The sequence below is a fragment of the Protopterus annectens genome, chromosome 7.part0 (assembly GCF_019279795.1).
Source record: "Protopterus annectens isolate FY-2018-M chromosome 7.part0, PAN1.0, whole genome shotgun sequence".
In the NCBI taxonomy this organism is placed as follows: Eukaryota; Metazoa; Chordata; order Ceratodontiformes; family Protopteridae; genus Protopterus; species Protopterus annectens.
Genome location: NC_056739.1, coordinates 1,087,720,496 through 1,087,746,155, shown reverse-complemented (window position 1 = coordinate 1,087,746,155; position 25,660 = coordinate 1,087,720,496). Strand labels below are relative to the sequence as shown.

At 38.4% G+C, this 25,660-nt stretch overlaps 1 protein-coding gene across 13 annotated transcripts in view; it reads right to left on the bottom strand.

Annotated features, from left to right (window-relative positions):
- Positions 1–318: 318 nt before the first annotated feature.
- The window catches only part of NEO1 (neogenin 1), a 2,116,015-nt gene continuing 2,090,673 nt past the window's right edge, over positions 319–25,660 (bottom strand). For 9 of the 13 annotated variants that reach the window (XM_044077666.1, XM_044077665.1, XM_044077658.1 and 6 more), the window contains one exon: positions 319–2,534. In XM_044077666.1, coding sequence (XP_043933601.1) covers positions 2,451–2,534 — 84 coding nt within the window. In that variant the 3' untranslated portion in view covers positions 319–2,450. Of the gene's footprint in view, positions 2,610–25,660 lie in introns of all 13 variants that reach the window. The other 4 variants (XM_044077664.1, XM_044077661.1, XM_044077660.1 and 1 more) reach the window with 4 other exon arrangements.

Sequence of the window (25,660 nt, the reverse complement as noted above, 5' to 3'; positions counted from 1 at the left end):
GTATCAACTGTTTAGAAAACAAACATGTATTTTGTAATTAAACTGTTCCCAGTTAGGACCCTGTCAAGAACTTACCAATGAATAGAAATACTGTCCCCCCACCCCGCAAAAAAAAACCAATAGTCATGAGTTACACTGTTGAGTAGCCCTGGTATGGTATCTAACAACCCTAATACTACAACATGGATACAAATCTTCCTCTATACTAAGCACAGAGGGGAAAAAATCAGATAAGTCACACAATTGTGTATGATTAACCTGCTCATCAGATTCAGCTATACATACAACACTACACATCAACAGGAACTATGCATTGTCATATGTTCTATTTTATATAGAAAATCATTTATTAAAAACAATTGTCACGTGCTGTAAGACACTCACTGAATGTGGAATTCTGACCAGCTATGATGCCTTCTTCTAATGTGTTTCAAGGCACTTGGCAAAAGCACATCACACCCACTGCACTCAAGATGTGCAATCACTGAACCACAATTACATATGCTGACATGTCTTTGTAGTGTACAACTAGAAATGCTTTTTCCATCCTACCTTGAAAAAAATTAAAGGCTGTTTAATAATGTATTTTTGTTAATGACCCTGAAATGTGTAACTGGGAAATAATGCACATCAAGATAAGGTAAGGTACTACTTTCATTGAAAGATGTACAAATCTACCAATGTGGTCAAAACTTGATGCTACAAGCAGACTGCAACTAAACACATGTAGGATGTACATTCCAAAAGAAAGTGGCAATATGATGGTTAATTCAGCCACATGGTAGTGTCTAAAGAGGTCACTTTGACCCAAATTATGAATAATCCTGCATGCTGTCCCACAGAACTATATACCACACTGTTGCATTACACTTGCAACTCAAATTCCAAATTCATTTTTTTTTCTTTTAGGTAGCATGAGAGCTATACTCTCCTACAAATCAATAAGGTCAATTTGCTTCACCACTACAGGTGGTGTGAGGTGAAGCAAACAGGAGTGACAGGTCAGCCTCAGCACTGCACTGCATATGGGTCAACGTTCTCGGTCATTATGCACATCCTCCTAGCTATTAAGTTTCAATGCCTTTATGAAGATACAGCAACTTATAGTACATGTACTTTTGTGCAGCCATTAGATATGATCGTGTAGGGTCACTCTAAAAAATAAAATACAGCTTTATGGGGGGAAAAACAAAGGCATTAAGCTTTACAAAGAAGTTAACCTAACATTCTGCTAAAAAAGCTCAGCAAGGTTTTATATAGTAAACAATGTAGCCATAATCTAGGAATTAAACACTATAATAAACATACAGAGCATTTCACATTTGCGATGCAGCTTGAAAGGGGCTCCTACTACAAAATGGCATAACAGCAATAAGCAGTGTGATGGAATACATTTCTTTGACCTGTTTTCTATCAATTCTGACATTTTAAATAATTACCTGTCTGGAGCTATTTACAGAAAAAGAGGATTGCTTGATTTAGTATAAAAGTTAGGCAAGAGAAGTTTTTTTGACCTTCACTATTTCTTTATGCTGGACAACTGACAGCATGCACTTACAGCATTAAAAGACAAGTTGTGACTTTTTCATTTGTCTCTGAAGAAGGGGAGTCTGAAAGCAAAACTGTTAATGTAAAACTGGTTAAAAATCATTTATCCCCAAAATAACATCTAACACTTCTTTCAGTAAATGCCTAAGCTTGCTTCACATCAGTGTTGTATAGTTGACAGTCCTTCCAAGAGTTCATTCGTCTGTCCCCATCCCAGCACCACAAATACTGAATCATCATAGTTTACAATCAAAATGAGCATTCAAATGATAACAGTTCACTCAACAGAATTATGGCATGTCACACTGAGAACAAGGTGGGCACAACAAACAAGCCAGGAGAAAATGAAAAACACCAATGCATTTCCTCTTCCTTTTACCAGGACAGATGAGGGAAGTAGTAAAGACACGTTGAACTGGCAGCCAGGAAAGACATAAGATTTATGTCGTCATATGATAAAAATGAGCAGCTGTATTACACTTTGGCAGTGGAAACAGTACAAAAGTTCGTCTCTTCTTTTCCTTTGCCAAGTTTTACAAAATTAAAAAAAGAAAACACTCAAGTAAATAGATACAAGAATAATATCCAACACTGAAGATTGTGGTGCAAGCCATGGCACCCATGACAAAACCAGGCTAAAGCCCTTGTTTTCCACGTTGAGTCTGATGGATCTTACAAAGTCCCTCCATCAGCAGATAATGGAATTTAAATGGGTACTGAAACAGTGTTCACATATTACGATTATCTCCACCAGCCTTAATACGATGATGCATTTGTTCAATGTTTTGAAATTAAATTAATTTCATTTCTTACATAAAGTCTCTTCAAGTGACGCCCTATTTTTCAAGAGAGAGTTCCAATCTTGCCAAGCTGGGACTGGAGCATTTTCCTTGTACAGGAGGTCATGTCGTAGTTATAGCATTCAGGTCCTTCATTAATCCTTCCAGGTGCGCCATCTCTTTGGTCAGCTCATCCGGTTCATAGCTCTGTGGGAGATTTAACAGGGTTACTGGGCAAAGGAGCGGGAAGAAAAGGGGGTGAAAGCTGGCATTTCAATGGATCTGCAGCAAAGAATTCATTTAGCACAAACATGCATGCAAGTAAAGACATTCAATACATAAGAAATGCAAGCCAGTAATTAAAGAGCAGAACCCACAAAACAAATATCATCAGTTACAGAATGAAGATAAAACATACACCAGGCATCAAGCATTGCGTTAAAAAGAGAAGTGTTAAAACGAGCAAATACACAATAAGATGGTAACAGGATAGACATAAAAGCAAAGCACATTTTTAAATGGGATAAATACCAAAATACACATAAATAATGAGGGCACCCAGCAAGTGGTAAGGACATTAAAATGCAATAGAAATGAAAAATAATTCAATATATGCATTTTATAAAGCAAGGACAAAGGGAAAGGCAATGGGGAGGAAAGGGATTGGGAGAGAAAAAAAATGAAAATTAAGAACATAAAAGGCTGAACTGTTACTCAGAAACTAAGGGTTGACTGTTTCACAGCTGATGTAGTTTGCTACCAGTCTTGAGAATGTCAACAGTATACTGTAACTCAACAATGCACACAAGTTTACTATTTCACTGCTACAGTGTTATACTTTTCTCAATCATTGAAATGGCCACCTCCATATGCTGGACAGCCTCTCAGCTCTGCCCATGCCCTCTCACTTTAAGACTATTTCATAAACAAACCACTGGCAGAGCAGAAAGTCAGAAGAAATTTATAATGCAATCACCCCACAAAAACTTTCAAGCTACTTAAATCTGTGGTCAGTATGTGCAACAGACACTAAATGTACTACTGTTATTCCAAGTGCCCGATGACTGGTCAGAATACAGTGCAGTTAAGACTTCTTGCAGATTATCACAGTAAAAAAATGGTTCAGGAAAGTGCCTGAATCAAGGTAATGTTGACTAAAGCTCTGTAAGTTGACCACTGTAGAAGCTGCAGACATAAAAAAAAAATAAAAAAAATGATGCTAGTTTTGCATAAAATATGCACAACTATAGACAAAGGGAGCAGCATTATGAAAAGATCTTAACTAAAAGAAAAAAAAACTAAGTACAGGTGCCAATACATCTGTGCTCGTCATCCCTGCACTGTCCAACACAACATGGAGAACTGTCTCCTTACTGGTTAAGGATATGAAGGCCAAACCCATCACCCTACAGTTCCCAGTAATGAAACCAAGCCCTGCCCTCTTCTCACCTCTGAGAAGAAATAAAGATTGTCAGAAATTAAATAAATCTTAGAATGGAGGGACACATTTATCAAGAAAGAGGTCAAGCTACTGAAACAGAAATACAAAATGTGTAAAAGTATTACATGTTATTACTGGCAGAAGGAAATAAAGATAGGTTTCATAGGTAGGTACTAGGCTATTGGCCATAGGGCCTACATAAGCCTAGCCAAAAAGGTACCCTGGCTTTCTTCACCCAAGTAAATTATTTTCCTGTGCCCCTGAAATGATGATGTTAATGTGTACAGCTCCAATGAGTGGTACGTGAATAGATAGAGGAGGATAAAATATCCACAAGCACCCACCCAGACAGCGCATTAAAATGATTGTGTCTCATGTCTTGGCTAAAATGACATTCAAACAACCACTGCAACAGAAGATCTTTCCCACATGCATTTCTGTCAGCTAACTGACATTCGATCAGTAAAAAAAAAAAAAAAAAAAGGTCATTTTACAAAACTTCTATTTTCAAGCATTTCTTTTTAGTTCATAGATAGTATGGTTCCACTTACTTACCAATATTGTTTTTCTTTTCTGTAGTCATAGTCATGCATACTACATTGGTTTAGCTCTACAATCCAAAACACAGGCTAGTCCAGTTAGAGAGGAAACATTAAACATCAGCACCATGTATGTCTTCGGTGTACTAACACCACCTAACTTAAACTTAAAGATCATATGCAAAAACTAATTTACAGGACAGATCCTTGGATGACTAAAAACTCTAAAAGTGATGTTTGGATCTTCCCAAGTACATCAGTGTGAACCAGGCTAACAGCAATGCATTTTTAATAATAAACATACATTTTTACTGCCTAATCTTTATAAAATAAGTTACTCTTGTAATGAATGTATCTATGTCAATGTCGTGCTTATGACACAATATTGTACAGTAACTCTAGCCATCACCTTGACAACATTCTTAAGTGTTTTTGTCATAACTGCGCATACTTCACTTAATGACTGCAGTGTTGCAGATGAATGTTTGTGTTTTGTGGTAAAACAAACATTTCAATAAGGTATGAACTTTGGATCCTATCTGTCGCCATTCTTAGCAGATGTACAAAAATATGTTGTGGGAGGGAATTAATGCTTTAGAAGTATATGAGAACTGACGAGAAAGAGAAAAAAGAATGGCATAGCGTCACTATGAGGAAATAAGTAAAACAGCCAAGCATTCACTTTTTTTTTTTTTTTTACTAAAAAACAGATTGGCTCTGTAGCACAGAATACTACCCTGAATAGGGCTGAGATGACCACAGTTTGAATAGCAGCTTGAGTGCTGTAGCAGGCTGGTTGTTGAGGATAGGTGTGACAGCCTAATGTTTGCTCATCCATTTTAGTGGTAGGGGGCTGGGGAGACTGATAGTTCTTGTCAAGGCATCATCATCATGCAGAGGTTTACAGGGCACCAAAAAGCCAATACTATCTTGTGAAAATCTGCACTAAGAACCAAAGTGTTTTAATGTTTTGAGGAAGGGAATCGCTATAAACAGATGCAAACTGAATGCACAGCTGAGAGATTAAACAGGTGCAAACAGAAGTAAAAACATATGCCAAATCAACTAATACCCTGTCCACTGTTGCCATCCTGTATCTTCTTCAAAAATATGTTGCCATCCTTTCTCTCAACAGAACTGAGAGCCCCACTCCCTTTTTAATGTTCATAGGTGTGTACTTGGCCAATGACCACAACGGCTTTTTTAAGCCTAGTCACACATCCCAAATCTTTGACAAGTTCTGATACCCTTGATAAGTGTAAGCAGGGGTTTGGGAGATTAAATATTTACAAGCAGGGATCTGGGAGATGAACCATTTACAGGTTATCTGTGTCCATTAGACACAAGTGCCAAACCAGTGATGAGTTTCCTGTTTCTCATCCGAATGTCCAAGTTACAATGAGACACTGGTGCTTTCCCACTTATCTGCCAAAAAGAGAGGAATTTAAGGAATGGGTAGTGCAGATTATATTCAAGAGGATTGAAATTACTTCTGAAAATATACCCAAGTAGTGGGATAAAATTAAGGTGGAAATAAAAAAAAAAAAAAGGGAGATATGGTTAAGAAGGAACAAGAATTATTTAGTGGGACTAACAAATCTTGAAGTACTGCAGAACAGGGGGAATCATACCTCTCAACCTGGAAACATCAAAAATCTGGACAAGGGCCATGAAAAGTAGGTACAAATCTGTACGCTGATTAACATCTAATTTGCATACATAATTACGTAACCCACCCACTCCAATTGAATTGTGGGATACCAACTTTCGAACACAAACTGAAGAAGAGACAACCAAAACATGGCACCAGAGTCCCCCTGCAGCCATTCCAATGTCCCATTACCTGACTATTTTGCCCCATTTACCATAAACACTAATGTGTGCATACTGCTTTACCTCTACAATGATTATTTGGATTTTATTTTTACATTTTGCAGCACATCAATGCACAAACACTAACAGACATCTGATAAACAAAGCAATACTGTCTCTCAATGAAAATAGACTTGGCATTAAAACTTCTCTGCCCCTGAAACTCTCATTCATTGAAACAGCACTGAAACCTGCACAACATCCAAAGAAAGTGCATCTGGCCAGTGGTGGATAAGGATTACCTTTGGGCCGTTTTCAAATCATTGGCCCCTTGCACACAGAAGAAACATACATGTATTATTTTCCTTGATATACCTTCCTGACTTTAAGTTATATTCCTTGTATAATACAGCACACTTGTTAGGCAGAGCACATTTTAAATTTGTTTGAATCAACATTTTCCAGTAGGCTGCACAGTAGGCAATGAAAGAAAATGCATGAACCAATAACTGCAAAACTGCCCAATTCAGAACATTTCCATCATAAAAGTCTACTTCCACACCCAAACTACAAACAGAATGACAGCAGTGTAAGCCATTGGCATCCTGCACAGCTTCTTGCACTTATTTTCAATTTCAGGTTTTTTTTTTTTTTGAGGGTGGGCAAAAGGTCAAAAAACCAGGGACACATTTTAAAGACTGCTTGTATAATTTTGGAAAGTTGCTAGAATAAAATGTGTTACCATCATGCATGTTACTGGCAAGTCTTGAACCCAGAACACTACACACTACAGTCACTGCAACATACCACTACGCTAAATCAGCAGGTTAAACAATAGGAAGACAAACTTAATGACCATCATTTAGTGAATTCAGTTTTCACTTCTCACCATAGCTGTCAACCTCTTAGTACAAAAATCCTGGACAAACACAAAGCCAATAATGGGGGAAATAGTAAATACAACTGACTTCTCACTCACCATAGCTGTGAATCGTTAGCACAAAAAACCTGGACAAACAACAAAGCCAATAATGGGGGAATACAAGTTCTGTTGTCATCATAGCTCTCAACTCTTAAAGCAAAGCTGAGAAATGGTGGTGGCTAGGGATTTTAGGCTCTTTTTACCCTGAACCAAAGGTACAGGGTTTGAGCCTAGATACCTGTCGCCATCAGGTGTATTACATTGGGGGCATTTTCTCACACACACACACACACACACACACACACACACACACACACACACACACACACACACACACACCCTTTGTTCCTTACTTAGTTTCCAGAAGCAGCACCACCAAAGTCAGTAGGTCCCTCTCTCGGCAGAAACAGCAGCAACAAGTCCCTAAAGCAAAGTGCAAAATCCCTCTCTCAGCAGTAACAGTACAGCTGTTTTCAAATTCTTGGCGCTCGCAGCCAGCCGGAAATGATGATGTGAGCTCATTGAGCTCAATTCCGACTGGCTGGTAGTGCTGACGGAGCTGATGTCATCGCGCACGTGATGATGTCAGCTCCGACAGCGCAAAAATTTAAAAAATACAAAAGAAAAGAAATCTCAAATGAAGGGGTGCCACTTGGGAATTGTGGCACCCCTTCATTTGGGCCCCAAAACTCGGTAAAAAACGAATAATTCGGGACGGTTGGGAGGTCTGGGGGGAATCTCACAAAACAAGGAGGAGGATCAATTGCAGAATGCCAAGTAGAAAATAAGAGATTACCTCGATAATTTGCATGAGTTTAGAAAGACTGCTGTTAAGCAGCTGTTTTTTGGATAATAACCCTAGAGCAGAAAAGCCTTTAGCACAACGACTCAGGCAACAGAAAATAGAAAGGGCTGTCGACAAGCTTAGGGAGCCTATAACAAGGAAGGTAACAAGATCCTGTAGAGGTATAGTTCAGAAATTTTATGAAACTCTGTATAAAGCAAAGTAATATGGAAAGCAAGAAAAAATAGAAATGGAAATGTTCATGGAAAAATTAAATATGCCAAGGTTAGAGGTAGATGAGAAGCCTCAATTACTAATGGTTAGGACCGGAGGAGATGAGATAAAAATTGTGATGTATAACTAATCTACAGGAAAATCCTTAGAAATAAATGGTATTGCTGTGGAAGTTTGGAAGCTAGGGGGGGAAAAAAAACAAAGATCTGGAAGGTTTTGTTTAACAGTATTTTAAGAGGAGGAGTACCAACATCCTGGAAGAAAGAAGTGGCAGCTGTAATACCTAAGCAGGGTAAAGATCCATCTGATCCAGCTTCGTACAGGCCCATTTAAATTCTAAACCATGATTATAAAGTGTTCGTGTCTATAATGGGTAAAAGAATGGCAAAAAATGCCAAAATTGATAGACATGGATCAATGTGGTTTTTGTGAAGGGAGGCAAACATTTGACAACATTAACAGAACACTGATGATCCAGAGGGAAGGAGACTATAAGAAAATACCATTATTGTTGGTGGGTCTTAATGCAGAGAAAGCATTTGATAGAATAAGCCGGGACTTTATGAGCAGGGCAATGGAAGCATTTGCATTTCCTGAAAAAATATAAGGTTCATTAAGATTTGAGGGATTGGAGATGAAAATTAAGGTGGGTGGGGTCCTCTCTGATAATTTCTGCATGAGCAGAGGAACCGGGTAGGGATGTTCTCTTTCCCCTTTATCTGCATTATATTTAGAACCACTGGCAAAGAATACAAGGGACTCAGAAATTCAAAGATATAATTGGTATGGTAGTCAAGAAAAGCTGGTTCTATTTGCAGATATTTTATACCTGAAAAAATGAGAAAGAAACATTACAGTGTTGTGGAACATTATGAGACAGTTTTAAATCTTTCCAGTATGCAAAATTAATGAAGCTAAAAAAAAGACAATAGTGGTAAAGTTTGTACCCACATATGAATTGGTTCAGCAATAGCCATACTTATGGGGACATGATAAAGTATTTAGGAATATGGATTTTCAGGTGCTGGAACTTTTGAAACGTTGATCATATGGTCTTGGCCATATGAAAGCCGATGTTTTAAAAGTTCACTCATCTGTAGTAGACCCACTATATATATATATATATATATATATATATATATATATATATATATATATATATCTACATAGACAAACAGATACATACAGAGGGGGTCGTCAACAAAATGCAGGTGAAGGTGCTGTCAGTCATCCGTGACTACACTACTAAGAGATTTACAATGGAAGGAAGGGTAAGACTACAAAGACAATGGCATGGTATATCATGGGAGTGGCTTAATGTGAGCTGCAGGAAAAAAATGAGAAGTGTGTCAGGATTCTAGATGCAACCTAAGAGGATAAGCAAGCTATAGCAATAGAACGGCGCTATGAACAATGGCTTCAGGAAGCAGTAATAATGGATAGAACAAATGTTCAAGTTGGCTACAAAGAAATGTGAGGCTAGTGATAGTGAAGAAAGTGCAAAAAATAATGTGCTTCAAATACTGTGGTGAGACTGAAGGGAAGGACAAAAAAATTAATGCAATGAGTGGGACAATGTCAGTAACCAGAATTATAGTGATTGATCCTCGGTCCCATACTCTTGCATAGATTTAGCTTTATCTTCCATCTTTTTAAGAACTTCTTCAGCCTTATTGCCAAACAGGCAGTATTGATTTAAAGGAACATCCAACTATTTAGTTTTAACATGATCAGGCAAAGACTGCTCCTTAAGCCAAGCATGCCTTCTAAGCACAGACCCAGTGACAGCAGCCCTGCATGAGGCCTCTAAAGAATCAAAACCACATTGCAAAGTATGTTTTCCAACTTGTTCGGCAGAATGCAATAAATCCTATAAATCTTTGTTTTCCACACAGTCAGGAATCAACAACATTTTCTGTTTAAGCAGTCCAAATAATATGCTGTTGATATTTTAACATATGAAATTGGCAGTTTAAAGTTCTGATTGCCAAGGTTGCAGAAGTATAAACCCTTTCACTCCATCTATCCAGTGCCCTGGAGTCTCTATCAGAAGGGGTAGGATTTTTAGCAGGAGAAGCCTTGATGCCCTTAGGCCCCTGAGAAATGGTTTCTGGATCTGCAACAGGATTTTTGAAAAGTAACTTGTGGCACTCAGGAACCCCGTAGTATCTGTCAGGTTTACTAGGGGCCAGAGGCAGGGAATCAGGGGCCAAACTGGATTCTGAGAACACATCATCAACAATGTCTAATACAGGAGGTATAGCCAAAGGCCTATGCTGAGGTAGAAGGAGGAAATCCCTAAGCCTCTTTTTTGAATCAGAAAATTCCTGGCTTTCCCAGTGGAAATGCTCCCTTAAAGTATGTAAGGTTCCCCAAAAAGAAAAATCCTCATGAGGAGAAGCAGAGGGAATGGAATCCTCTGCATCAGAGTCCTCATAAGTAGGTACGGACAAATCCAGGTCATTAGAAGAGTCAGAAGAAACATAATCCTGATCAGAAGAATCATAATCAAGCTCGGGCCTAGGCCTCTTAGAGGGGGAGGGGGGTTGACTACCCCTGATTAGAGTAATTAGATCTTCAGCCATTTTTATCATTAGTTTTTTAGGCATAGGGGCCTGAACATGTGGCCTGGGCGTCATTTTTTTTAAAACTGGATCGAGATTTAGGCCTTTGTAATGAAGGCGGAGTCGATTTAATATGCAAGTCTGTAGGCCTGAATACACCCTCAGAAGCTGGTGCCTGCACAGCGGCTCCGGACCCATCTAAGGTAGAGACATCTGCGGGTCCCATAGCTGAAGTGTCTCGTGGCATACCGGACTCCGAATGGGTCTCAGTAGAGGCGTGCGAATCAGGAGTAGCAGGTATCAGGGGCTGTGGAAGCGCCTCACCTGAGTACTGGCGACTGGCTTAGGAGAAGCGTTGTCAGCAGTTTTGGACCTCGACAGCCTGTCTCAGTCTTTATCTTTGCATTTTTATTCAGATGGTTAACCAATGACATTTCTGGATAGTTAAACTGAGAACCAAAATATTTAGACGCAAAAATGTACAGACGATGGATAGTGTGCTGATTAAGTAAAGCACAAAACCGACAAAGATACGTTGTGGTCAGGGCCTAGACAAGGAATACAGTACGAATGAAAATCTATATGAGGTATTTGCTTTCCACAAGTAATGCAATTGTTAACTTTTACTGACATCGGTAAGGAGCAAGAAAAAGTTTCCCCAACGGGGTACTTAGCTTTAGGTTGAAGACTTCGGTTCTGAAACTTGAAAACAACAATTTCAGGAGTCGGCCGACCGGCACTTGCAAACTGCTTCTGCTTTGGGCACCAAATGGCAAGAAAGACTGATGTAATGGCGTTGGCTGCATGTTTTATACCCCTGATGTCATGGAAGAAGGGACAGCAACCGACGCAGGACCCAAGACTTTGTTAATCAAGCTGACTGAGGGCAACCTGCCAGCTGATTACCCAAATGTAATGACTGTAATAGTGAAACACGAAGAACACTTATAGTGATTGATCCTCAGTCCCATACTCTGAACTATATGCACCTTCACATATCTAAGAGGAGAGACAAAAGATCAATCTCTACAAAATTAAAAAGAAAATCAGATATGTACAGCAACGAAGAGTAACAAAATAATCAAAGGAAAGACTTGGAAAGGTTAAGTGAACAGTAAAATAGAAGCTGAGGTTCAATGAAAACAAAAAATAATGCAACTGGGTCATGACGATGATGACGTACAGTATTAGTTCTAGAGTATGTAATTGATGAACATAAAGCAAAAAAAGGCTATGGAAATATTGCTTACACTTGGGAATGGACCACTGGAAGCAAAGTGAGAAGATTGAGGAACAGCAGTTAACAGAATACTGGAGTGCATTTTCAAGCAGGTAACACTTCATGAGTAAAGAAAGTTCTACTTCATCAGACCAGCCAGGCCATTCCATGGATACTGGGCCACTCTGGTGGCCATTCAAGAAGAGTAACATCAAGTTGCTGGAAAAGTTCCAGATGAAAGCTAGAAGAAAGATGTATGGGAAGGAGGGTAAAGAGTATCAACAAATTAAAGAAGATGGCGCTCTTGTCAATGATGTCCAGAAAAGATGGGGTAGGACATGATATGGGTTGGCACAACAGCATGTCAGGAAGGATGTAAGAGATTATTTGGTAGAACAGAAGACTACAATACAACTTAAAAGTGAGGTTTATGGATCACAAGAATGGACTACCACAATGATGGTGGAGAAGGAACCTATGTAGCTATTCAAAAGGGATAGGACAGGTCTAGAAATGGTGACATGGAAGAAAGGAATGGACGTGAAGTAGAAAGTTCAATTCTCTTAAAGGACAAACAAGACAGAATAACTGTACCCACCATCAAGCAAATGCAATCTAAACCTCAACAGTGCTTAACAGCTCTACTCTACTGTTCAGGTCAGTGGTACTATACAAGCTCTTTTTCCAAATTTCAATTCAGTTACAGAAAGCCACAATGGGCTCTAGTCAGTACTCTTAACAGTATGCGCTCCCACCATCTTGATGGTTGGGAAGTTGTCATTTAAGATCTCTGGGATCTGCATCTTGATGAGCAGGGTCTAGTGCAACTTTTTTAATTTGCAGCAAATTCTCTTTCCCCAGCTCTTTTTGACATCATCTTCTAGACCTCTTGTAGGTGTTCCTCACGCTCCTTCAAAATCGGGCAAGGATTTTTTTCCCCCCAGAAGAACAGAAGTTCCTTTTCCAGGTGAAAGTGTTTTTTGTTTCCTTCACATGTAGTGTATATTGACATATGGCCCGTGTTACTGCTCCATACAGAAATGTAGTCACTGAAGTACCACCATCTACAATGTTCTCTTCTCCATGCAAGTTTACCAAATTCTTGTGTACATTAAAGAAATTACAGTTAAACGACCTTACATGTCTTCTCTAGTTTAAATGATTGTCTGCACAAAGCCCTCATGAAGCAAAGTCACATGAACCAGGAATGCAAGCCTTAGTCTTCTCTCTCTTAGGGGATCCATTTCATTTTCTAAGTCAGAAGTCATTCCAGTATGCAGACATAACTTTTCATTGTGATGCCAGGCAATCTATGTCAAAAAAACTCTTGCCCTAGCTTCGTCAGGCTGCAGTATGAAACCAGATTCTGCAATGCCTTAATGCCTGATGCATCCTTGCCAGTCTTTGCTCTGCTAATGGTAACTTTTGTTATCCTCCATATAAGGTTTAGTGAACACTGAAAGCTCAGCATGCTGAAAATTCAGATTATCTTAATGAACTGGTTTTGGTATTCTGCTGGTTTGACTTGATCCTTCAATTTTTAGGAATCAGTTTCAACAATCCTCTCTTCAAAGAAAGCTAATTACCTCTAGCACAATCTGATGTTGCATTTGTTTCCTGCCTGCATCTGTTCCCCTGACTGTATCAAGATTTGCCATTTCAACCTGCTAGCAATTACGGTTTCAGAACCAGGACACCCCAACTTGCAAACAGAGTTCAGTTCCCTTTCTTGACTGAATACCTGGGATATAGAGAATGATGCGTCTGTGGATTCTCTTTTCTAGTTTCACTTACAAATGAGAAAACTCATTTCTTGGCCAATCTGTGCTACAATTTCAACATGCTTCCTTACAAGAGGCAACATTAACTACATAGGCTTCCTCCTAGTGTTTCAACTGCAGTATGGACTATTTTCACTTTCAGAAGCAGATATAAGTTTATAAGGTCTGTCAACAACTGAAACCTATGTCCCAGCCATCTGGAAAGAATCCGTTATTTATACCCCTTCACAAAGGAAGTACTTCAAAACAAATTATGAACCTATTGCTATCCTATCAACCCTCTTAAAAATCCTTGAGAAATGCATCCAGTCTCAGCTTATGAAACAAATAACCAAACATATCCTCTTCTCCAATACCCAGCACGGTTTCAGGCCCAACCCCAGTATTACTACTGCCTCCTCAACTTCAACAACATAGGAAATCAATACAGAAATGAGGGCAACCTTATTTCTTCATTTTTCCTTGACCTTTCCAAAGAATTGACACTGTCCCACCAAAAGCTCCTTTCTGAACTTGCAACAACTTTAGGTCTCTCTCAGTCTCCCTCTCCTAGTTTCAGTTATTTATGCAGCTATCAATAAACAACTAAATGGCAACAAAACTTTCAGCATTTGAACCAATCTCTGTTGGTGTTCCCAAGGGCCAATACATGGCCCCATTCTGTTTAATATTTTCATAAATAAACTTCATACCGCTACAATACTTGCCACTCTTGTAAAATACACCGATGACTCAAACCCTTATCTGCCCCATCCATAAAAATATTACAGGAAATTGCTGAAAAACTTTCATAGATATTGAAATATGGCTATAAATGTAAGGTAAAAAGTATGCTATTTGCTCCAAAACAGCACCGTAGCCAGAAAAACACTTCATATTACAAGCAATAACATAAAAAATAGAAACTATAAGCCAAACTAAACTACTCAATCAGAACAGACAACCTCAAATCTGATCACCACATACTTCATTCCATCAAGAAAACTCATCAAAAACTCAGCTCCCTGTATGGAGCCAAACACTACATATCAGCTCAAGGATTACCTTAGCAGCAAAAACCTCCTTCTTTCTCTGTTACATGCTTCCCCTATTCTTACAAACAACACTATATATAAAACTAAACTAGCCTCATGCTACTATTTGCAACCAACCTTAAAAATACACCACTGCCTGTGTTGAATTCTGAAACCATTTGACATACTCAAGTAAAATTGTGCCCAGAACATACTGTACTCCCCAGACAAATGTCCAGCATTACAAAGTACTCTACTGCACTATTCACCCAGTACAGACCTTCACTCCATCAATAAACTTTAAATATATATCAATAAGATGTTCAACACTACTGAAAACTCTATTCTCATTACATGTCAAAACTCTGGAATGAAACCCTCACACAGTTAAAACAGCTACACAACTTAAATAGTTTCAAAACTTTGCTTAAATAGCACCTGTGCCAAAGATGGCTCTGTTCATCCTGCTCACCTGGCTATCTTTACTCAGATTACTAATCTCTAACTCTTACAGTCTCTTTGCTTCCCAGTATTTTGTACTTTATCTCTCCTCCTCCTCATTTATTTAGTTATTTATTTAACATTTATTAACCGGGAAAGTCCGACTTGGAACAAAGCCAATTTTCAGAGGAGGCCTGGGGAGAAATGCTCCAGACGCATGGCTTTGTAACGTGGGAGGAAACAGCACTTGGATGAAACCCACACAAATGCAGGGAGGACATGCAGACTCCGCACAGAAGGCACTCCAGACAAGAATCAAACCGGGGAACCTCTTGCTGTGAGGCGACAACACTACCGCTGCACCACTGTGCTGTCCAAACAATACTCATACTGCAACTCCTCAGACGAAAAAGAAACCAGGAAAATCACATAAAAAGGTGCTGAGAATTGCACCCAGGTTCTCCAACACACGAATGCAACAAATGTAAACGCTGTTCTTGAAGCAAAGGCAGTTTATTAAACGAAAATCAATACTTGTAAAGTGCTTTTCGTCCCACTAAATAGTTGGACTTCTTCAGACAAACATTCTCCTTACTTTAATGGCTTTAACCACTTCTGGTAAATTTTCCCATGGACTTGCATAATAATATTGTTTTATCACATTATTATTATACCACATCTTTGTATCTTTCTCTATCAATTTTTATTTTTCATGCTAGTATTTTACTGACATTTATTTCATTTGCATATTCTCTCTATTTTTTATCATCTCTCAGAACTTGTATTCATTTTTAAACATTTTCACTATTACTCTCTCATTCTCTTCCTTTAGCCACTATATAAAAGTTTAAAGAAGCAGAACAAATAACTGAATTTAGCAACCCCAATCCCTCATCTTCACATAGATACAAAATGCCTCCTCCCCAAGTTTAATCTTTAACCCCATTTGAAAGAAAACTTCAAATTATACAATTTCCTTTTCATATTTTTCTGAGACCATATAAACATCTGACATATATGTTATTTCCCATTAACACAGGATTCACCAGCTAAACCTTTTTTCCTGAATGATTATCTTTCTATAATATGAAGATACCTCCTCCCTTCTCCTTTGCAAATCTCTCTGCCTAAATAGTAATGATTTAATTTTTCCCAATTTCTTTTATATATTTTTTCCATATCATATTATTTTGTATTATTCTCAAATACATTTATATACATGTTTGAATACTTCACTTTTTCTTCTTTTCTTATGCCAACGACCACTGGGGAAAAAAAAAAACACTTTTCACTCAGGCATGTAGACCAGTTTTTATAGAAGTCCTCCATTGTCATATGATCCTTCCATAACTGCAATACTTCCAACTCTCCAATTTCATTGCATAATTTCTCTTTTACTCTTTTTGCTCCCTATCCTATTTCAATATACTCCCCTTCTTCCATTACCTCCAACCATATCGCTAAATGGTCTGAAAAACCCATCACAATTGTATCACCATCTGCCATCCCCAAACCTTTCAATAATATGAAACAATCAATTTCAGATCCAGGTACCCCGTTCTACAAGTCCATTGACTTTTGTTCCATACAGCTAATTTACCAATTTATTATTTTCTGCATTTTTTTTTACATTTTCTTCTTAAACCACAATTAAATTCCCCTGGAATTATAATTGTTCATGTTAAGCACCACACAGTCTAATATTTGTTAAAACTGATGCTCTCTTCTTGCTAGTTGTGTGTGTGTGTATATGTACATATATATATATATATATATATATATATATATATATATATGCATCTAATACTATAATTCTGTAGTGTCTCTCCACCTCACTGCAACAGTTTACCTTCCCATCCTTGTCATTAAATCTAGTATTTTCACTTTTTTTTTTATACACACAAGATACTCCGGAACAGCATTCACTTCCAAAGTTCCATATTATATTTCCACCCCAAAATGTTTCCGTTTGCAGTCTTTATTCTTTTGTCATGAATCATACATCCTCCAACAGAACATTCGCATCATATTTAGCACGCCATTCTACTCTCCCTTTCCTTCTTACAGAGTTAACAATACGGCTCATCGTAGTCTAAAACAATTGCTTTCCCTTCTTGTTAAGTTTAAAGGAAATATTTTAAATTTTTGTTTTCTTATTTTTGTTCTTTCCTCAACTGAATATTTTCCTGTGTTTATGTACAAATAATCCTTGATCCTCAGACTCCAATTTTTCACTGGCTAGAACTTAAAACATTAGTATCAATCCATTCTCATGACCTCTCTTCCTGCATGCAGCCTCTTCTCTTCAATTTGTTTCCTCTCTACATTTTTTTTACTTTTTCAACAGTTTCTTCACCTAGTTCATCCTCTTATTCTGCACATATGTTTTCTTCCTTTTCCCCTTCTTTTTCATTATTTACTGTTGATCTTGACAATCCACACACAATCTGCATTCAAGCACACACCGTCTTAATGTATGTCCTTTCTCCCTATACTGGTTGCAATGTACCTAGTCACAACAATTAATTAAATGAGGAAAGTCCCCACAAAAGAAACATGAATTAGGCTGGCCATCATATCTTAATGTCCATGAATGGTCAATCAATGACCAGCTACAAAAATTGCACTTGGCAAGTTTTTTTTTTTTTCACATTTCAAAACAACTTCCAACCTCCATATGTTTCTTTCATCTTTAACTTTCAAAATGTTACCAACAGTTTCACAGACCCTGCATACATTTTAACATTGTCTTCATCCAGTTTTTCAGTTCTAAATGGCAAAGTAACATTTATTTTTTAACATTTAAGTTACTGCCAGTAAACAAACAATTGTTCCAAACTTAAATGCCATTTTGGTTACACAATTCACATTTGGCTACAAAAAAGCACCAGGGCACTAATGAAAATCAGAGATAAGGGCTGGAAGCACTGGCGCTTAACAAACCCCCCTCCTCTAGACAGTTATTCCTAGAGCTGTGCAACAAGGTCAAAAAGCAAATAAAAGAAGATAAAACCCAATATCATCAGTCTGCCCTAAATTCCTCTCATCACAACCCTAAGCAGTTCTGGTCCAAAATAAACTCCATTCTCCACCCAGGTAAAGTAGGCAACCCCCCCCCCCAATCTACCACTCCCTCTTCCTCCAGCAGTATTCCTGACTCAGTCAGTTAACACTTCACTGAAACCATTCTGTCTTTGACTAAACAACAAAACCCTCTACCCATCCTCCCTATATCAAAACCAAATACTCTGCCCACAGTCTTTTCTTTTTTATCAGTGCCTACCTCATATGTAAACAAAACTTCTATTGAAACTTAAGCCTACAAAACTTGCTGCTGACAATCTCTCCTCTGAATACCTAAAAATAGCAGCAGAAGCCCTCGCTTATCCAGTCTCTATCTTAATTAACTGGTCCTTAAAAGAAAGCTATGTCCCCACACTGTGGAAAATATCCCACATCATTCCCTTCTGTAAAGGTGGCTCCTCCACTGACCTTTCCAATTACCGCCCCATAGCCATCCTTTCTCCACTTTCCAAGATACTTGAGAAATGCATCCATTCTTTAGTCTTAGACTACCTCTTCGCTAATAGCCTCCAATCCAGCACCCAGCATAGCTTCAGGCCATACCACATCACTACTACTGCCTTAATCTCTTTCACTAACACCATCTTTCATCATAAAAATAATGACCTGTTCTCTGCCATATTTCTGGATCTATCCAAAGCTTTTGACATGGTCTCACACAAACTACTAATCTCTGTTCTCACTAACCTATCCTTTTTTCCCAATCAGCTACTGATTGGTTTCACAGCTAACTGGCTGGCAACAATAATGATCCGTCTCCTTGACTTCCTGTAACACTCAGTGTTCCCTAAGGCTCCATCCTTGATTCCCTACTATTCTCACTTCACCAATGATCTATTCACAGCCACCAAGCATGCTTCTCTTATATAGTATGCAGATGACTCCACCAGTGGCGGCTGGTGACTTCAAATCAAAGGGGGGCTGCAGGAGACAGCTGAATGGGTGGGGTCAAGGGGAAGGTGTGGCCAACTAGAAAGGGGAGGAGCTATGCTCAAAACCACAAAAACTAACTTTAATTAAATATGCTGCCCTGGGTGGCAAACCATCATTATGAGAGTCCAGTCAAGACAAAAATAAGTGTAGAAGAATAAAAATATTTCAATGCATTGGCTGCATGACAGCTTACTTAATATCTAGATGGAAACAAAAGGTTGTGAGGCATGAAAAATAAATTACTTTTAAATACATTACTGGAATGCCAGTCAAAATCAAGTACAAGAAAAAACAGAAGCACTCAACTCAAACCACTTCTCCTTGCACTGCAGTTCTAATTATAATTTATATTCAGCTTTATTAAAGTGCCAAGTAACATGCTGAAAGTAGAAATCTCTGTGATGCCCCCACTTGTAAAAATGTTTCTTATCCAAAAAAGACCTACTGCCTGACAACTATCTACTTGTTTCATGGGGAAAACATGTAAGTAAAAAAATGAAAAGCAAACAAGAAACAAGCTCAAGATACATTGCTTAAAGGATTACTGTACAGGTTATGGACCACACATGATCATTGGCATTCTGTTTAGTTTACGGGTAAAGTCTGTAGAGATGACTGGAAGTCTCCAACAAGTGTAATGAGCTTTTTAAAATAATGGAATCCTGTCCTTTAATACCCAATGCTTATACATTATCTAGTCAAGTATTCTCTGCATGGCAACAACAGAAAGGCTTTCAATGTTGGCAATTCTTTAACAGTATGCTTATTAAAGCTTACTTGCATCTTACGATCTCAGACAAGCTTACCTTATGGTCATTAAAGCATTGCACAGAGCAACAGGCACTTTAAGTAATAAGCATAAATCAACAGTACAAAAATATGACATAAACCAGACCTTTCTGCAAAATCAAGGACAGATGAAAAGCCACTGTAGTACTTGTGTCTACCTTGGATAGGGGGGACACACTGCACATTTACACTGCATAACTACTCCTTGCCTTGCTTGGACACATCCAGAGTCACTACATGGTGGAGTGGGGTGCAACAAGTATGTCACAATTTGAAATGTCTCTGGCTGACTGATGGCCCTGACACATTTGTCATACCTCTCAACCTCAGAGCAAGAAATCTGGACAAAGCCATACACAGAAGTGGGACAAATACCCAAAAATAAGGACAATTTTTAAATATTGCTCTAATAAACTTAGAAAGATAATAGAATAGGTCTTGCATTAGTATGACTTTTCTGAAGGATATAAAATCTGAAACTCAAATGTCTGTCATTATTTTCTAACTTCAGTCTTTAGTGATTTGTCACTAATTTGGCAAAAAACACAATTTTATGAAAAATGGACCAAATGTGATGCAAAAATATAAAATAGCCACACAATACAGCTGGGAACCTGTCAAAGAAGGGACACTTTAATATTAGTACTGCTAACTTGAGCAGCTAACAAAATAAAAGAATCTACATGCATTTCAAGTAATCTATAACTTTGATTATTACAGTTATTTCTTAATTGTAAACCCTCCATGTTTTCTTCCAAAATTGCTATTTTGTGGAGGGATTATTAGAGGGAAGAGCAACATTTTGAGCCAAAATCGGGGACGGTTGAGAGGTTGGCTATGCCTAATTCTATAAAGCAATTTTATTTGCATGTACCTCTCAACCTGTTAATGCAGTAAATCTGAACAAGGCAAAATATATTGGGGAACATATAAACAGTACTAAAAATTGCTCTTGTATAAATTGAGACAGTTGATAGAATAACAGTTCTTACTTTCGCATGCATTTTTCTGAAGGTTATGAAGTCTGAAACTCAGTGTATCATTATTTAGTGACTTAATTTCTAAATTATTTGCCAGAAAACTACAAATTTTATGAAAAACAAACCAAAAATAAGAAGCAAAAATCTATTCATTCTTTGAAAATCTGGACAGTTGGGAGGTATAGTTCAGCTGGGCCTGTCTGAGTTTGCTGCCCTTCCCCCCTGACAAAATCATGGTTGAATGGAGCCTCTGCAGCCATTCCAATGAACCATTACTTGGCTATTTCACTCCTTTTACCATAAACACTAATGTGCATACTGCTTTACTTCTATGATGTGTTGGACTTCATTTGAAAGTTTTATTTTGTATTTTACAGCACAAACACTAAGTCATCTACTAAACAAAGCAATGCAGTCTCACAATGAAAACTTAGCATTAAAACTTCTCTGCCCTTGAAACTCACATTCATTGAAACAGTATTGAAACCCACATTCAAAGAAAATACATTTTGCCAGTGGCAGATAAAAGATTAATTTTGGGCTGTTTTCAAATCATAGGCCCCTTGCATATGAAACATACATGTGCTCTTTGATACACCTTCCTCATTGTACTAAATTATATTCCTTGTACAATATATTACAGTTGTTAGAGGGCGTTTTAAATTTGTTTTGAACATTTTTCCAGTAAGCAATGAAACAAAATGCATGCACCCATAATGACAAAACTGCCCAGTTCAGAACATTTATCATACTCAGACTTCCACAGTCCACCATTATCAGTAAATATGCACAATTCTACAGTCCACCACTATCAGTAAATATGCACAATTCTACAGTCCACCATTATCAGTAAATATGCACTATTCTACACAGTCCATTATCAGTAAATATGCACTATCTCTGAAGAAGTAAAAGTCATCTAAATAATTCCACATTAAAGAAATCTGTAACTAATGAAGAGGTTGCTGCTAGCAAACACCTTTATATTTCATGGTTTCATCGAAAAATAAAGTGTCTGTTGCCCCTCAGGAATAAACTGCCTATATTACATTAAAAAATGATAAGCTAGTAATATTGCAAGAGGAAATGGATGGCAAACTGATAACGGACTCATAGTTAGTATCTTCACCAAGGAGAACATTCTCAGTACGGCAGCATCCACCTTGTGGGAGTAGAACCCACAGCCTTCTGCATCAAAGGCAAGTACACAACCTGTTGTGCTATTAACAAGGCAAACCAACTTCACTTAAGCAACACTAAACTTCTGTTCCCTGCAGCTCTCAGCTCCTTGTAAAATCTACTCAATACTCAACTTCAGCACAAGAAAACTGGAAAAAGCCAAAATGTATTGGGGGTCAAAAGCCCAAAACCAGGGACACAAACATTGCTTGTATAATCTTGGAAACTTGCTAGAACCATACATTTTACTGCCAAGCTCCCTGTGCAAAACAGTCAGAGCAACATACCACTTCGCCAAATCAGCTGCTTTGTAAAAGAGGAAGACAAAACTTAAATGGCTATCATTTAGCGAATTCAGTTCTCACCATAGCTGTCAACCTCTTAGTACAAAACACCTGGACAAACCCAGTAATGAGGGAATACAGCCCTCAAACATTCAGTGAATTCAGTTCTTGCCATAGCTGTCAACCTTAGCACAAAAAACCTGGACGAAGCCAATAATGGGGGAATACAGTCCCAAAAATAGGGACAAATTTCAAATATTCATCTTATAAACTTAGAAAATTGCTAGAATAAAATGTTGTGTTACTATGTATTTTCTGAAGAACATGAAGTCTGAAATTCAAATGCCTGTCAATTTTACTGCTGACAGAATAAAAACAATTTTCAGCAGAGACCCAGGAAGAAATAATGCAGACATGTCTTTGTAACATGGGAGGACACAAAAGAAAACCCACACAAACACAGGGAGAAGATAAAGACCCCACAAAGAAGGCACCCCAGCCAAGAAGCAAACCTGAGAACTTGCAGCTGTGAGGCAACAATGCTACCACTGCACCATCAAATATCAAGCATTGCAACAGTTACAAACCACAGATATTATGAGGAACAGATCAGATTCAAATATGAGGCAAAAATCTGCAGTTTTTTTTTACAAATGGTGGTGGGTAGGGAATTCAGGTCTTTAACACCTGCATACAAGGTACAGGGTTCAAGCCTGAGGTATTCCCTACCACACACACACACACACACACACACACACACACACACACACACACACACACACACACACACACCTGTAGTAGCAAACCACAAAAACTAAATATACTGCACTGGGTGCCAAACAGTCGTCATGAGAGTCCAATCAAGACAAAATGAAGTGTAGAAGAATAAAATATTTCAATGCATTGGCTGCATGACAGCTTAATATCTAGATGGAAACAAAAAGGTTGTGAGGCATGAAAAAATACATTACTTTTTTTTTAAATACATTAATGGAACGCCAGTCAAAATCAAGTATAAGAAAACAAGCAGCACTCAACTCAAACCACTTCTTGCACTGCAGTTCTAATTATAATTTATATTCAGCTTTACTAAAGTAACAAGTAACATGCTGAAAGTAGAAATCTCTGATGCCCCACTTGTAAAATGTTCCTTATCCAAAAAGACCTGCTGCCTGACATCTACTTGTTTCATGGGGAAAACATGATCAAAGTAAAAAATGAAAAGCAAACAAGAAAGAAGCTTAAGATACATTGCTTAAAAGGATTACTGTACAGGTTATGGGCCACACGATTGGCATTCAGTTTACGGGTAAAGCCTGCAGAGATGACTGGAAGTCTCCAAGTGTAATGAGACTCTTAAAATAATGTAATTCTGTCCTTTATTACAAATACTGGCATATGCATTTCAATACCCAAGGCTTATACATTATCTAGTTAAGTATTCTCTACATGGCAACAGAAAGGCTTTAAATGTTGGCAATTCTTTAACAGTATGCTTATTAAAGCTTACTTGCATCTTGCAATCTCAGCCAAGCTTACCTGATGGCCATTAAAGTATTGCTACTTAAACACAGAGCAACAGGCACTTCGAGTAATAAGCATAAATCAACAGTACAAAAAATATGACAGAAACCAAACCAGACCATTCTGTAAAAATCAAGGACAGATGAAAAGCCACTCTAGTACTTGTGTCTACCTTGGATGGGTGGGATTCTCTGCACATTTACACTGCATAACCATCTTATAAACTTAAAAAATTGCTATAATAAAAGGTTGCGTTACTATATATTTATTGCTAGAATAAAACGTTTTACTACGTATTTTCTGAAGAATATGAAGTCTGAAATTCAAATGCCTGTCAATTTTACTTCTGACGGAACAAAAACAATTTCAGCAGAGGCCCAGGGAGAAATACTGTAGACACATGTCTTTGTAAAATGGCAGGACACCAGAGCAAATCCACACAAACACAGTGATAAGATGCAGACTCCACACAGAAGGCACCACAGCCAAGAATCAAACCAGAAAACCTATCGCTGTGAGGCAACAATACTGCCACTGCACCATCACATATGTAAGGAACTAAACATTCAGAAACCTGAAGTCTGAAATTCAAATGCCTGTCAGTTTTATTTAACATTTGTTAATCAGGACAGTCTGACTTGGAACAAAAAAAAACAATTCTCAGCAGAGGCCCAGGAAGAAATAGTGCAGACATGTCTTTGTAACATAGGAGGACACAAAAGCAAACCCACACAAACACAGGGAGAAGATACAGACCCCCCCCCACAAAGAAGGCACCCCAGCCAAGAAGCAAACCTGAGAACCTGCAGCTGTGAGGCAACAATGCTACCACTGCACCATCAAATATCAAGCATTGCAACATTTATAAACCACAGATATTATGAGGAACAGATCAGATCAAATATGAGGCAAAAATCTGCAATTTTTTTACAAATGGTGGTGGGTAGGGAATTCAGGTCTTTAACACCTGCATACAAGGTACAGGGTTCAAGCCTGAGGTATTCCCTACCACACCACCATGAGCCTAACCACCAGTATATTGCACCAGGGGCATTTTCACACACACACACACACACACACACAGTCCCTGTACACTTACCTGGTCCTGTAGTAAATCCCTGTCTGCAAAACCACCATTAGATCCACACACACGATCCCTGTAGTAAATCTAGATCCAAACCCCCGACGAGTGCAGCTGCAAGACCACAAATCCTGACCTTGCCCGTCGCGAGATCTTCCCCTGCAGCAATCCAATCCAGACCCGAGATCCTTCTCCTGACTGCCGACCTTGCAGTCCGACCCGGATGCGTTTCCCCAGGCAGTCTATGCAGTTTAAAACTGCATAGACTTGTGGGAGCGCTCCTGTTCACGTGTCTCAATCAGGACTGCTGCTGAGACAATCTGCGCATGCTCCATGCTCCAGACTGTCTCAGCAGCAGTCTGGACTAGTGCGCATGCGCGAAGTCCACGAAATTTAACATTTTTTTTTCTTATTTTTCTTTTTATTTCTTTTTATTTGTTAGTTTGAAGTTGAGGGGGCTGCAGTCCGGCAGTCCAATAGCACGGGCCGCACTTGGACTCCACCCTTATCTGCTCAGCCCAAACTATACCTGAACTTCACAAGATCACACAGAAAGCCTTTTCATCTGTAGAAAACTGTATCTAATGCCCAGCTATTACCCAACCCGAGCAAGACTAAACTCTATCTTGCAACCCACTAAATCTAACCCAATTATCCCCCACTTTCATTTTCTAGCCAAAGACAATACAGTCATCTCCCCAACAGAACACAGCAAACTACTTGGTGTAG